Source organism: Rhipicephalus sanguineus, chromosome 8, assembly GCF_013339695.2.
Source record: "Rhipicephalus sanguineus isolate Rsan-2018 chromosome 8, BIME_Rsan_1.4, whole genome shotgun sequence".
In the NCBI taxonomy this organism is placed as follows: domain Eukaryota; kingdom Metazoa; phylum Arthropoda; class Arachnida; order Ixodida; family Ixodidae; genus Rhipicephalus; species Rhipicephalus sanguineus.
Window position 1 is genome coordinate 17,825,668 of NC_051183.1, and position 14,217 is coordinate 17,839,884.

At 45.6% G+C, this 14,217-nt stretch overlaps 1 protein-coding gene across 2 annotated transcripts in view; it reads left to right on the plus strand.

Moving 5' to 3' along the window:
• LOC119401489 (adenosine receptor A2b) overlaps positions 1 to 2,012 on the plus strand; it is a 193,167-nt gene extending 191,155 nt beyond the window's left edge. For both annotated transcript variants that reach the window (XM_037668334.2, XM_037668333.2), the window contains exon 2: positions 748 to 2,012. In XM_037668334.2, coding sequence (XP_037524262.1) covers positions 881 to 1,996 — 1,116 coding nt within the window. In that variant the 5' untranslated portion in view covers positions 748 to 880 and the 3' untranslated portion in view covers positions 1,997 to 2,012. The remainder of the gene's footprint in view (positions 1 to 747) is intronic.
• Positions 2,013 to 14,217: the final 12,205 nt, after the last annotated feature.

Sequence of the window (14,217 nt, forward strand, 5' to 3'; positions counted from 1 at the left end):
AGCTGGTTGTATTTCTGTACCTGAGAACATATGGACTCCTGACGCACAATACGACAAACGCAAGCTTAGATTTTGGTGTCTTATTCAGAGCGCAGCTCATGTTCCATGCAAGCTTATGATAGCAAGAAATTGGCAATTAATGACGGAAGTATAATTAAGTGAAAGCCTGCAACTGCGTATCAGATTTGTTGGCACTGGAATCACATTAAATGAAGACAGTGTTCTTGCTACGACTGTGGACAACCAACGTTTGCCAATATTAGCAAACACTTAACATCCCTTGGTCAACGTAGGTCGATAGTAACTCACATGTGCCAACAGTAAGCAAATACTGGCCAACATTAGTAGTAATTTAGTCGACATTATACTTACAACTTGCGTGTGTGCTCATCAGACACTGCAGCGGCGGCCGTGTCCCGACCACAAGCGATTTACGCATCTGCAGGCGTAATTACCGTGTGTCTTATATATGAGCGAGAGTATGTATGTATGTATGTATGTATGTATGTATGTATGTATGTATGTATGTATGTATGTATGTATGTATGTATGTATGTATGTATGTATGTATGTATGTATGTATGTATGTATGTATGTATGTAAACATATATGTCTTTCGCCAAATCTTTCGAAATAAATAAGACAGACACGTTGCTGACCAAGTTGGTGTCTATTAATTGTCTCAGCGGAATAATTATTTTACGTGCTTTGTCACTGGCTCATTATATTTCGCCGTCTTATTCGCAGGGCTCCGGTACGAGGGACCATGACAGGTGATTCCACGAGACACCGATGCCCGCAGAGTCGTTGAAACCACTCGGCGGGGTACCGCGAGACATCTTCCAGGACCGGGCCTGAAAACAAAGATTTGGGAGGAGTTATGGACTTGAACGCGACTCCCACCTCGGAAGATTTAGCCTGGGACGTCGCCGGCGAGCTGGTAGAGCCCAACGCCTGGACGAGTCCAGTCCAAGTCGCCGTCGCCGCGCTGTTGGTGTTCCTCCTTTCCCCCGTAGTTCTGTGCAGCAACGCGCTCCTCTTACTCTCCATGTACCGCTTCAAGAGGCTTCGGACTCCCAGCAACCTGTTTCTTGTGGCTCTCTTCAGCGCCGACTTCGGCATCGGTCTCCTTCTACCACCTGGACTTTACTTCGAGTTCTCCCGACCTGGGATCCGGTGTTCCGCACTGTGTCTTCTCCCGTACTGCCTGTTCGTTCAGTTCAGCGGCGTGGCCATGCTCAGTTCGGCCGCCGTGGCATTAGACCGTTGCACTTCCCTCGCCCTGCCGCTCACCTACAACAATCTCATCACCCACCGGACGGCCGGGCGCGCAGTCATGGCCATCTGGGTCTACGCCATCTTGGTCTCCGGCACGCCACTGCTCACACTCCCTCCGCTCAAGTCGCCGTGTAGTTTCAGACTCGTCTCCACTCCCGTCCGCATCTTCCTACTGTGCGCCTTCTACCTGCCCTGTCTAGCCGTGATGACCAGCAGTTACGTCTACGTCTACGTCGTGGCCCGGAGGCACGCCCGGGCCATCTACTCCGTGGAGGGCAACCTGAGGACCGCATTGCCTCCGGACCGTCACTACGGCTGGACTCTCACCCTGACCGTGGCGTCGTTCGCCTTGCTCTGGACGCCCGTGGCCGCCTTCGTGGTCCTCGAGGCCGCGTCTCAAGAGCCGTACGACCAGAAGGCCACCTTCTACCTGGGTCTTGCGGGTCTCGGAGCCAGTTCGGTGGACCCGCTCCTGTACGGCTTCCGGAACTCCGAGTTCCGGGCCGCCCTGCTGCGCATGCTCAAGGAACTGCTTCCCCGGATGTCCAGTGACTTCCTGGGGGAGAGTCCCAGCGCGCTGCATCGCAGTCGGTGCGGCACGGCGTCGACGCTAAGGCCCGCCGGTGCGAGTACGACGTTGCCGCCGTTGGAGACGGACTGCTCGGCGTGTACGAGGACGCTCATCATGATGGATCTGAGGCCTGTGAGCTACGTGTGAAAAAAACAAAACAAAAAGAAAACAGATTGTGCGCGTGCATGAGAGGTGTCCTCTCTCGCTTCAGGTTTGTGTGATATGGGTTCGAGTGTGTTCGACGTCTTCTAGACACTGAAAGCCTGCGTTACCTGCCGCGGTGTTCTAGTGGTTATGGCGCCCGACTGCTGACGTGAAGGTCGTCGGATTGCACCCCGGCCGCGGTGACCGCATTTCGATGGAGGCGAAATGCTAGAGGCCCGTTTGCTTAGATTTAGGTGCACGTTAAATGACTCCAGGGGGTCAAAATTTCCGGATCCCTGCAATACGGCGACCCCGATAATGGTATCGTGGTTTTGGGACGTAAAACCCCGACGATTATCATAACTGAAAGCCTGCGCTGCCTTAAGTTGGATGTTATGTGTTTAGCATTATATAACCTACGACATCATGCCGTCGTAAACATAATTGATAACGAGATATAAAGCGTGGAGAGAAAGAGAAAAAAAAACCTGTGAAAACCATTTGACGCGGCGAAGGACCGCGTTCCTCAATATATTAGACCGCGCAGTGAAATACAGAGGGCGCTTTTGGCCACCTGTGGTTCTTTAGTGGACGAGCATTTCATTACATTCCTTCCCTACTGGCATGCGGAAGCTGCAACTGAGGATCGAACCCACGACTTTCGACTCGGCAGCGCAGCGCTGTTGCCATTGAGTGAATTCATTCCTTGAATGGCTGGGCGCGCCTCGACCAAGCAAACGCACAAACGATTGATAACGGTCATTGTTTTGTGATACAAGTACATCCTTAAATGTGTAGATTAATTAAAAAGTGTATCGGAGTACTAACAGCACGCTCATCCTAGAAGTCATCAGCTATAGTATACATTGGATCATAGACTTCTTGCAGAACTAATGGAGAGCGCTGAAGCGCAAAGCAAAATACAACCAACTGGGCAATGTGAAAGACACGATCGCTGACTTTCAACTCAGCTTTGTTGTACCAGAATACAGAAATAAGTAACGCTTGCAAGGGTTGAAGTCAGTCGTGTTTCTGACGCCCAATCCAGTATGGGTTGGATCGTTTTTACGAGTACGGGTCTTCTAAGAAGTGGCTGTAACAAAATGGCAAGTTGGTATTTTTGGTGCTTGTTCATATTTGAAGAAAACCAGCGCTCGAAATGATGTAGACAAAAAAGAATGGGTGTTCCCATTCTTTTTTGTCTACGTCTTTTTGAGCGCTATTTTTCTTAAAATTAGAATTGGCTGCCAGTCACATCTAGCGTATGTATGTTCTTTACTATCATTACTGACTTCATAATACGGGAAACGCTGCCGCCTTTAGACGCCGCTAGTTGCTCAATACAATTACCATCTGGCCAGGTATAATCCCCACCGGCTAAATGACATCAGAGTCTCGTGAAAAATGCTGCATTCAGTCTGTACTTGCATAACATTGGAAGCTTCAAAAATGCAGGTTTTGTGTGTCTATAGTCGGGTACGACAGGACAGGCCCCGCCCAGATGACCGAAGGGCAGCAGCCAATTTCCTCCGAGACTAAAGAAATAGTCCCGCTCCATGTTAGGCATATTCTCGGTTGGTGGGGTCACCGGTCGGCCGGCTCATGACGTCACCTGAAGTGCGCACCTATTAGTGGAGGCTCGTGTGCATCCGCCTTTGAGGGGAAAATGCCGCTGCCTTCTAAAGTTGTACCCGACCACAGAAGGCAACATCTTCTGGGCTACGTTCTGCCCTGGGAAAAAAAAAACCTACGCTGCCTTCATCTCGTCATCCTTGTTGTTTTCCGAAAACGAGAACTCTGAGTGTCCTAATCTGCATTGAGACTGGTTTGGGGCATTCGATCCCAAGATCGCACCTCGGGTTGTGAACGTGCAGTGACCTAGTGCACGCCGTATTGACACTGAATTTGCTCGATGTCTGTGAAGCGAATGAATGAGTGGGATACGTGTTCGGTCACGTGCGATGAAGCCCGTGACTGTCTGTGGACGTCGGTGATTGTGTAATCATTTTTAACTTGTACATATTTCGTTAGTTAAGTTTCACTCGCGCGGAGAAAGGTGAACGTCAGCTGGATGCCAAAGAAAATGGACGAGCAAAAATAGTGCAATATGTATAGACAGATGATATTGCAATAGTCGGAACGAGTATATGCTGTTCGTGTAACTGCCCTGGCGTTGCCTAGAAGAACAAAACCATGGCACTGCCTCGTTTTTAAGAATGCGTGCAATATCAGGGAACACTGGCCATACACTCACCGTAAAGTCGCACCTAGAGTGCTAGATATAGCCAGAAAACCAGGCCTTTTTTGATAGGGGAGCTGCTTAAGCTGGCGGTTAGGTCGTGCAGAGTGAACAAAAAACTATAATCATCGTGATCGGTATTTGCCTTCTAGCGCGTCCTTGTCCGGCTCTCTCTCTCTCTCTTTGTCCTCTTTTGAAGAAGACAGGCTCTTAAGAACATGAATCTCCTTAAGACATTGTTAATTAAGGTTAATTGTTAATTAGAATCTTGCTAAATGAGGTCATGCAAATTACATGTCATCGAGGTCATGCACTAGGACATGCAAAAGACATTACATTGAGGTCATGCAAAGAACACACAAATTAAGATCTTGCTAAGTAATATAGTGTTAATTACGAACATGCTAATTAAGTCCTTGTTAAATAAGACATTGCTAATTAAGCTAAAACGGCTGCTTGGGCGAGTTGGTTCATGATCAAGACTGGCTTGCCGGTTGGTTTTAAGATCAATTATAGTGTCACTTCTTTCATATTGGGGGCGTACTTTGTAGCGTAACAATTTTTCGACTGCGCGGTTACCGTCGGTAGGTTGTCTTTTCGGCAAGCAGTGTCACGCGGTTCCCACCGTTTCTTTTCTCGATGTTATCTTTCTGTTGCTTCGACGCGTGCCTACAAAAAGGCCCTGCGTTCGAAGTAATAAATCAGTTGTGAGTGCAGCGCTATGTGTGTGTGTCCTTCCTAAATGTCCTGTCTTTTTGCGCTGGTAAATCTATCTTGCTAATTAAGACCGAGCTAGTTAAGACCGAATTTATTAAGAACATGCGAAATAATCGTTCACTTCACGTAGCCACGATGACACTTCGCAAGGCAATATAGTTCTACGCTTGACATATGCAAGCTTTACAATGCCTAGCGAAACCTAGCGACGACTTAGTCAAGCTTGTAGAAGCCGACAGAGCCAAGGTCGGCCACAAGCTCCGCAGTTAGTCCTGCCTTGCACTACTATTGCAAGCTGCCCACATTTTCTTGGACTAGTTCCCTGGTTATAGGCGGCACTTTATCTGCGACATGATCAAGAGTGTAGGTACCGCTAGACATGCCGGTTTATTGTAAAGACAATGTCTTAATGTCTTCCTCGACTTCTTTCACAGGCTTTCTCTAACGGGGCATGATGACGTCAGTGGTGTAGATCGCGATATGTGACCCAGTTCTACTCTTCTCGGGTCTGCGCCTTCCTCAGCTAGCTTCCGGATTTCGTCGCATACTGCAGACACTGGTTAAAGTTGAAGGAATGATGGCTTATGCTGGCTGATGTTTCTTAACTGTTGGCTAATGTCGACTGTCGTTGGCTAATATCAGCTCATGTTCCGCGGCGGCTGCATTTTCGATGGAGGTGACAATGTTTGATACCCGTGTACTTAGATTTAAGTGCACGTTAAAGAACCCCAGGTGGTCGAAATTTCCGGAGCCCTCCACCACGGCGTCTCTCATAACCATATCGTGGTTTTGGGACGTTAAACCCCAGATATTATTATATTATTAATATAAGCTCATATTGGCTCTCCGCTATTAAGTAACAGCAGTAACATTTATCTCCTATCTTAATCCGATCACTAAGTTGGCTACCGTTTTTTTTTGTTTATATTTATTCTGTCGACACAGAGAAAGAAATGTGAAAAAAAAGCAGTTTTCACGACAGCTTGACTAGTTCACAGCCCCATAATAAATTGCGGCGTGGTAACAACTTTCCGGTGAAACATAAAAAAGCGACATTTCGCAAAACAGCACATTACGATACTGCATACATACATATACACTAGGGACTGAGAAAACTTAAGGGTAATATAGGGTTACAATAATTTTTATTCCTTACGTAACGATCTGCGTAACAAAATATTCTTTAAGAAAGTTGAGCATCCGAATATTGTACAGGTATAGCTGGATACAAAATATGTGAAACTACGCTGCATTGGAAGTAAATAAATGCATAATATAACGGGGTATGAGAAAGCTAGATAGAAAAAAGCAAGAAAAAGAGAGAGAGAAAGAGAAACGGAAGGAATATGCAGGGAGGTTAGCCCGGCACGTACTCGGTTAGCTACCCTACACTTGAGGAGGAAGAAAGGGAGAATAATAGATAAGATGGACAAGAAAAAGTAAGAAAACAGCAAAGGAGCAGTTAGTGTGAACAAAGAGAACACGCGTTCAAGCAGTTCCCATACGTTTGTCGAGTACAGTCGCCTTAAGGAGGCGCAACTGTAGGCTTCACAGAATGTGAAGTAAAAAGGGGTTAGTCACCAAGGAGTACAGGCAAAAGAGAGCGTAGAGAGAGAAAGAGATTATGAAAAGGCGTGGAGGAGGTTAACTAGACAGACCGTAGTAGAAAATAAAACATAGCAATCAGCGTTTAATATGCTGGCATCCATCTGCTCTGCCATACTGTACATTGCTTTGTAAATAGCCACCAGAGTTCGTTATATGTATAATTTCATATGACCAAAGCCATTACAGTCTTCCCGGACACTTAATAATCTATGTAAATATGTACATGCACGCATGTATCTGTCGACTCCTGTGACACGGATGTTTATTCAAACATACTGCGATCAAGCTGTTGCCGACGTCAAAACAGTGTCCTGTCTACAATCGCCGTCTACTTATAGTGTTCTTTGTTCTTTTTGCCCTGTTTTCCCATTACATATATGTGAATCTTGCGAATGTAAAAAGACATTTTGTGAAATAATTCTTGCATTGGTAACAGTGTGCTTGTGGCATTCGCGCTTGACGTTTCCTCGCGTATGTTTTCAGACTGTTTTTAAGCCACGTAAACTGCATGTTGTGTCCGATCGTTTCGACGAATGAGCTGTTACCTTATGTGACTTAAGAGTATGACGATAAGTATTGTTCGATCATGATGTCTTTACCACTAATGACGCTTTCACGGGCACCTAAATTTGACTTTACTATGCTGAATTATCTGCGACTTTTATCTGGGTTGTGAAAAATTGCTCGTGCATGCAACTCGGGTTCTTAAAATCAAAACATTGCCAATTTATATTATTGCATAGGTTTTATTACCATTATTTATTGATACCCCAATACCGCGCTTGTTTTGTTTTCAGCGTTCAAAGCTCACTAGATGATGCGCGGGGGTAGAGCGGCTAAGGCTAACTAGATAGTTTTAAAGTTCGGGCTGAAGTTTCGTTGTAATCACGCTGAAAATGCATCGCCTTCTGAGGACATGGAGTTATAAAAACTGGAATACTTCGTTATATCGAGAGTCTCATTATATTGAGGTTCGTTATATCGAGGTTTAGCTGTAATTGTTCCAGTTACTGACGATGAATATTGGCTCGAAGTCATCTGAGATTAATACGTAGAAAACTCAGAAGTATGGGTGACGTCAAATTTGTTAATGGTTTTTCGGGCAATCGTCAAGCGACGAATATCTACGGAGATCAGCGCAGAGTAGTGTCGCGTGACCCGGAAAGCCCGTAAACTGATGTAAACTTTTTTTTTTGTATGCGAGTGCAAATATGCACGCCGCTGAATATCAATCCAGCACGCCGGATTCGAAGTTGCACAGGGTTGATTCGGACCTTAATAGCCGCGATACTGTCATGTTAGAGCAATGCGAATTCTCTTCTCGATAAGTGGTCAGACATGTTTTGTGGTCAGACATGTTTTGCAACGCATGTAATGTTTATTACGTCATCACTGTAACTTGGGCAGCATAAACGTGTGGTGCGGCTAAAGAGTTGTGTTCCTTCGCACGTGAACACTACGGCTAAAGAAGCAAATCTTGCAGGCAATAAGAAGCCATCTGTTCGAACTTCCGGCAGAAGTGTTGCCACAAAAGCAATATCCCGACACGTTGAAATAATGAAAGCTGGAACTCTTCTTGTCTAAGCTGCAAAATACAATAGCGTTCTGGGGCATAAGTACTTGGCGACTCTTCTTCTAGCCCGTTATAAAGGTGTTCTGGGATACCGGGTTATTCTTTTACCTGTAGCCAGTTATAACAGCTTACTCGTGAAGACTTTATTGCACAAAAAATGCCTCTCTATATTGCTGAAAAGCTGCCAAACATCCGAATTTCATTAAAACGCCGAAAGACTTATTCGGGAGCCAGACTTTGAAGATCTTACTTATGACGCTACAATTTTGATGACAGAAGATAAAAGATGACCAAAACGCGCCGTGAAAAGCACATATTTGTGTTTTTTTGTGTGGAAAGGTATACAATATTCGAAAATGTGATGGGCTTGTGGAGAGAATCTGTCTGTGACATTCCTACGAGTTTCAGCGTAGCTTTGTTATATGATCAAAGATGCCTTGGAAAAAATATATATATAGTTAATAAGTATTGACTGCGGTTATTGTTAAGATACTGCCTTCGCAGACCTGGTATTATATTATATAATAACCTGCCAATGACTATGTGAGATGGTTGTGTAATCTACATTTGAAAGGTCCCTTGTATCTGCTAAACATTTGCACAAAAAAAACATTTGGAAGGTAATATTTTATGCATACATTCGAATTTTTCTTAGGCGTATTCATAATCAAATTTGTCATCTAGTACAATACAATGCGGTGTGAAATGGCGCAAATTGTTGTGTGATACACTGTTAATAAACGCAACAATTTTTTTCCCCGTTACTTTGTCGATATATAACATATAATATCCGAATATTCTTTTTCGTGATCGTTATTTTCTTTCTGAAAACCAAAAAAACCTTTCGCAAGGTACGGTTCCCAACATGAACTTCGCGCGAGTGCATAAAAACGTGTATTTTTAAGTACGACAAAACCATATTTATCTTAGCCAGCGCAATGTTACGGCTTCGAACAACGTGAATTGTCTGCTGAAAGCGGATACCTTTTTGTTCATAACGTTACTGATCCTTTACGTTGTCTCCAGTTTAAAGGTATTCACTTTAGCTCTTTCGGTGTTTTACTGCATCCAACGTTGTGAGCATAAACACTGAGATAAAGTTACGTCTGTCGATATATATTTTAATGAAAGAAAATATTTTAAGCAATTCCTGCACATGCATATTTCAGTACGTGAAGAAGTGATTGTTGCCCCAATTTTAGAGACGCAGAAAAGTGAAATTTTTGTTACGCATGCGCGGTTTTTTTTTACACTTCCAGTGTGATAATAACCTTGGATGTGTTCAGTATTAAAGTACACTTGTTAAGGTGTGTGTTTCAACCTCTGGCCTTTGTACCAATTTTCCTGAAAGTGGTACTTCTTCACAGTTTCGTGCATTTTCTGAATGTTCACCATGAAGTTTGTTCATAACGTGTGAGACGAGAGTGATAAGAAAAGAGTGAGTTTTTTTAGAGCGCATTTTTCTTCGATTTCCCCAACCAAGTGTTGAGATGGAAGAGACACATGTTTGTTGAAGGAAAATAAATGTCGTCACCGTGTTTTTTCTTTCTCAACAGCTGTTTCAGCACTTTATTCGACTGGAAAGGGACATCTATTTGTAGTTGAAGCTTGTAGTTTGAAGTTTATTCAATATTTAGTACAGATACAAAAGCATAGATATTTTGGTGCCGGAAAAGGTCCCATAATCTAAACACTGTAGAGGGACCTCTCATAATGTTGGAAGAACTCCAATAGCACTTGACAACAAGAAAAAAACAGCAAAATATTCAAAATACTAAGTTAAAAGTGGAAAACTGGGCGGTTCGCATATTTAAACAATCAATAATATAATAGAAAAAATAAAACGAAAGGGATCAGATAATGTGGCAGAAAACGAAGCCAACAATAATCAAACGACTTAGAGCCAGACAGCACGTGAGACGTCGTGACGTCTCACGTGCAGAGGAACACGTGAGACGACGGGACGGCGGCCGACGTGGCCGTGCCGTTTTTTCGCCACTTTATTACAAGGCGAACTGCCGAAGCTGAGCGGCGGCGACTGCAGCGTCCAGACCGCCAGGAGCGTGAGCTCGTTCTTGACTGGCTCGCGCCTCGAGCTCTAGGCATGAGCTGCGCGAGAGGCGCGGCGCCGTGGCTGGGAAATGATGATGATGATAATGAAGGGCGATGATGATGACTCTACAGACAGAATTGAGGTTTTGTTTGAAAGATATATTCAATAAACGGTGCTACAGGTCAAACGTGAAATGGCGAAGCTGATGTTTGAACGACATGTCAAGTTAGTTAATTAAGAACACAAGCCAGACATGTGATTAAAAGTTATTGCACAAGCAACGCCGTTAGTGCCAATGTTTCGACAAGGTACTTGTTTTCGTCAATAATCAACCTTGCAACGCTTTTTGTGGGCCTGTCTAACTCTTCCAAGTTCCACCCCCCCCCTCATCAATGGAAAAGAGTAAGCTGGTACGTAAGAACCCCTGTTTAAGCTCTGACTCCAGCGATGTTCCTTGTCCGATGACTCGACATCTTCCGCTGGACTTCTTCCTCGTTTACTCATCGCACAAAAAGAAAACAGAGTCCAGAATAGAAGCTCTTGCGCAACCGAGCGTCTAGACGTCAAAATAACTGTTTTTGTCTGCGTGATCTTCTGGTCATCTAAGCCTAGCCTTTACAAACACGGCGCGAAAAGCTTCAGAAAAATTCAACTTCGGTTTTATTATTCGTTCAGACGCAGAACGCATCGTATTCGCATAAAACCAACGTAACGCAGATAACACAGACGTTCGTACGCAACCAAACGTAGCGTTTGTAGATGCCCCGCATATCGTCTCTATACGTGCGGCATATGACTAACCAGCCGTAACATAATCCAACGAGACTGAAAAAGAAATGCTTCTACCTTCGGATTTATCATGCGGGTTCACGCCAGAACTCATAGTGTAAGAAACCAGCAGAACTAGCACTGGCGTTCCGACACGATGAAACGCTAGCACATGTTCCCGAACAGCACCGTGCCTGCGTGCTGTCACGTAAGTCTAACCTATGTCAACCCGATCTGGAAAGCTTTAGCAACCTTTGACAGCTGGATTTGGAATGCGCGTGGACGCAAGACGCAATGCATAAGTAAAAAAAAAGAAAAACAACGGAAGTGTCCTTACACAATGAAACAACGTTCAGTAAAGCTTCATCTTGTGCTAGTTGATGCGACATTATAATGCAGATGCACTGAACGAGAGGCTCGAAAGACTAACAAGGACAATAGGACAAATATTTATGGACAACAGCATAACAGGACATATTTACAAGGCGAAAGCCTAGATGCCTCTTCAAACGCGACAACTGACCGGCGTCCCGCGTCGGCGTCAACACGAGTGGAGCAAAAAATCGCCATCCCGCGATGACGTCACCATATGACGTCATCACGACGTCACAGACCGCCAAAATTTATGACCTCATTATGACGCCATCGTGATGCCGGTCACAGTGACGTAACGTGGCGTAACGCCACATGATGTCGTCATCACATGACACCGTAGCTTGGTCAAAGGTGGGCCGATCACGGAGGCAGTGCTAAACCAAGTGAGGTGCCTCCGATCCTGGAGGCGCTGGAAAACCGCGTTAGTTGCAGAAAGCTTTCGGACGGCGGCGGGGCAGAATCAATACATCGACCGGGAAGAAAAATAAGATGGCTTTCGCCTTCCAGTCGTCTTAGGTGAGTGCCTGAGGGACCCTGTGAGTTTTGTCTTAGAATAAGAGAGAGCTGAGCTTTAGTTAGTAGGTATCCACATTAAAAAGACAGGGCGTGCAAACACGGACACAGGAGTGAATTCAAGACACCACATACGCCGGCTGAAAACTTAAAAAGGGCGCAGGACGGCGGAAAAGAAGGTCGACACAAAATCTTAATTGCGCATGCCCAGACAAGAGGCGATACCTATCAATCCGGCACGCGTCGTGGTCTACGTGAGAGATAACTGCTCAGACACTTGACTTCTTCTTTATGCAAGTTAATCAACAGTTGGCTCACGCATGCGCTTCCACTATTATCGACATTCCAGGACTCAACAATTAGACGCGTTTCTTTATTCCTGTGCTCTTACAAAACTGCGCATTCATCGAATTTTGCACATATTTGTCCTGCTGTCTTTCGCGCCTTCCGCTGAGCGCAACAACGTTACAATGAAACATCTACACCTGCCCGTTCCGTGTGCGCGTCCATTCGTGCATCTACGCCTAAACAATGTAAAAATGTTCCCAAAAAAGATAAAACGCTGTTAAACCTCCTTGTTTAAATACGCACTTCACGAAAGCGATGAACACCTGCCATAAGCAACAAGTGAAAGGAATACACTGGATTTTCTTACGCAAACACTGAAGGAAAAAAAAATGACCGCGTATCTGCGTGCTTCGCTGCAAATGTCGTCTAAAGACGATAGAAGAGGCGCTGAGTGAGATATGAACGCCATCTGGCAATACGTCGGCAAACATGAGTGCTGTGTTGCGGACTGGTAGTCCCGGCGCAGCGGCAGGCAAAGACCGGAGGTGACCAACGCGACCGGTGGGGACGCCGGCCAGCCCGAACACGCTGTTTGGCGCGATGCGCCGAAGGAGAAGAAACGTCCGCACTCAACGAGTACTCTCTACAAACTCTCTTACTTACACGTCGCCTGGGGAAAACAGGAATGCCAGAGCGGCGCCCCCTGTCATTCGTACAATGCAATACTGAACCGAAACCGAAACACAACATGAGCTTGTGCAGAGGGCACGGAGGAAGACAAATTTCAGCGCAGTCGCATTTTCAGCGCACCTTAAGAAACTAGGGTTGTAACATTGTAGGGCGAGTAGGGCCAGAAGGACCGTCACGACGAGAACCTGCCTCCCCAGTCGTATTCGCCTGGAACGTTGGTGCGGCTTCGCGTTCCCTCCTCCGCTCCTGGCCTTTCCACAAAGCTACTGCCTAAGTACGAAGGCCCCTACCGCGTCCTACGTCAAGCATCCCCAGTTAACTATATGATTGAGCCTGTTCAATCATCTACGGACCGCCGTCGTCGCGGCCGCGAGACTGTTGACGTCGATCGACTGAAGCCGCATTATGACCCACCAGTTGTACCTGTTCCTTAGGTCGCCAGGATGGCTCCTTTTCCGCGGGGGAGTGATTTGTAACATGGTAGGGCGCAGACAAGAACGCCTGCGAAAGAAGAAGACGAAGACGGTTGTTGTTGGCGCTCGCGCTTGCTCGGCTTGGACCGCTGATCGCTTCAGCTGTGGCAATCTTTTAATAAACGCCTTACTGTCTCAACGTTAAACGCATACCATCAAGGTCTCTAAAATTGCGTATCTATGTATTTTCTATTAAAGGAACACACCATCTAATACTTACCTAATGATGTTATGCCTCAGATATGCGTAATATTTACTTTTTGATCGACAACGTTCACTAGTATGAACAGCCGTACCAGTTCAAGATGGGTGGGCGGTAAGCAAGTGGTTCAACTTTGGCCGGTTGGCTGAATCGGGTGACGTGCCGACAAACAGAAAGACAGACCAAAATTTCTGCGTTTAAGTTCCCCAAGAAAGACTATCGTCTTTAAAAGAGACTCCTGGCTCTTTCTCGCGCTACAGCGTCGATCTTTACCCAGTCAGCGAGACGCGATTTGCATGATATGGGATTTGTAAACAGCGTCACATCCAGCAAATGCCCCAGCGTGCCGCGACAAGTGTTCTCGTTCTGCTTTCCCGGAAGTCAACATCAAAAGAATTTCGGTTCGTTTGGCTTGTCGGCGCGCAATACACCGCTGGAAATTTGTTATTCTTCTTTGATTTCTATCTTGAGAGGTGTACCTCGACTTACAAAAACAATCCAGGGAAAATATCGGTTGACAGCGTTTCCTTTGTCTGCCTTTCCGAGCGTCTGAGGTTAGGGTTTGCTAGTAAACGAGTCAACGTGCCGTGACAGGCTCGGAAACAATAGAAGACGGTCCATCCACATATTTCGGCAGCGGTGCGTCGAGTTAGTGTGCGTTCTTTACTGACGCAGAGAGGATGCGATCGTAAACAACCGTTTTCTTTATAAGTATGAATCAACAT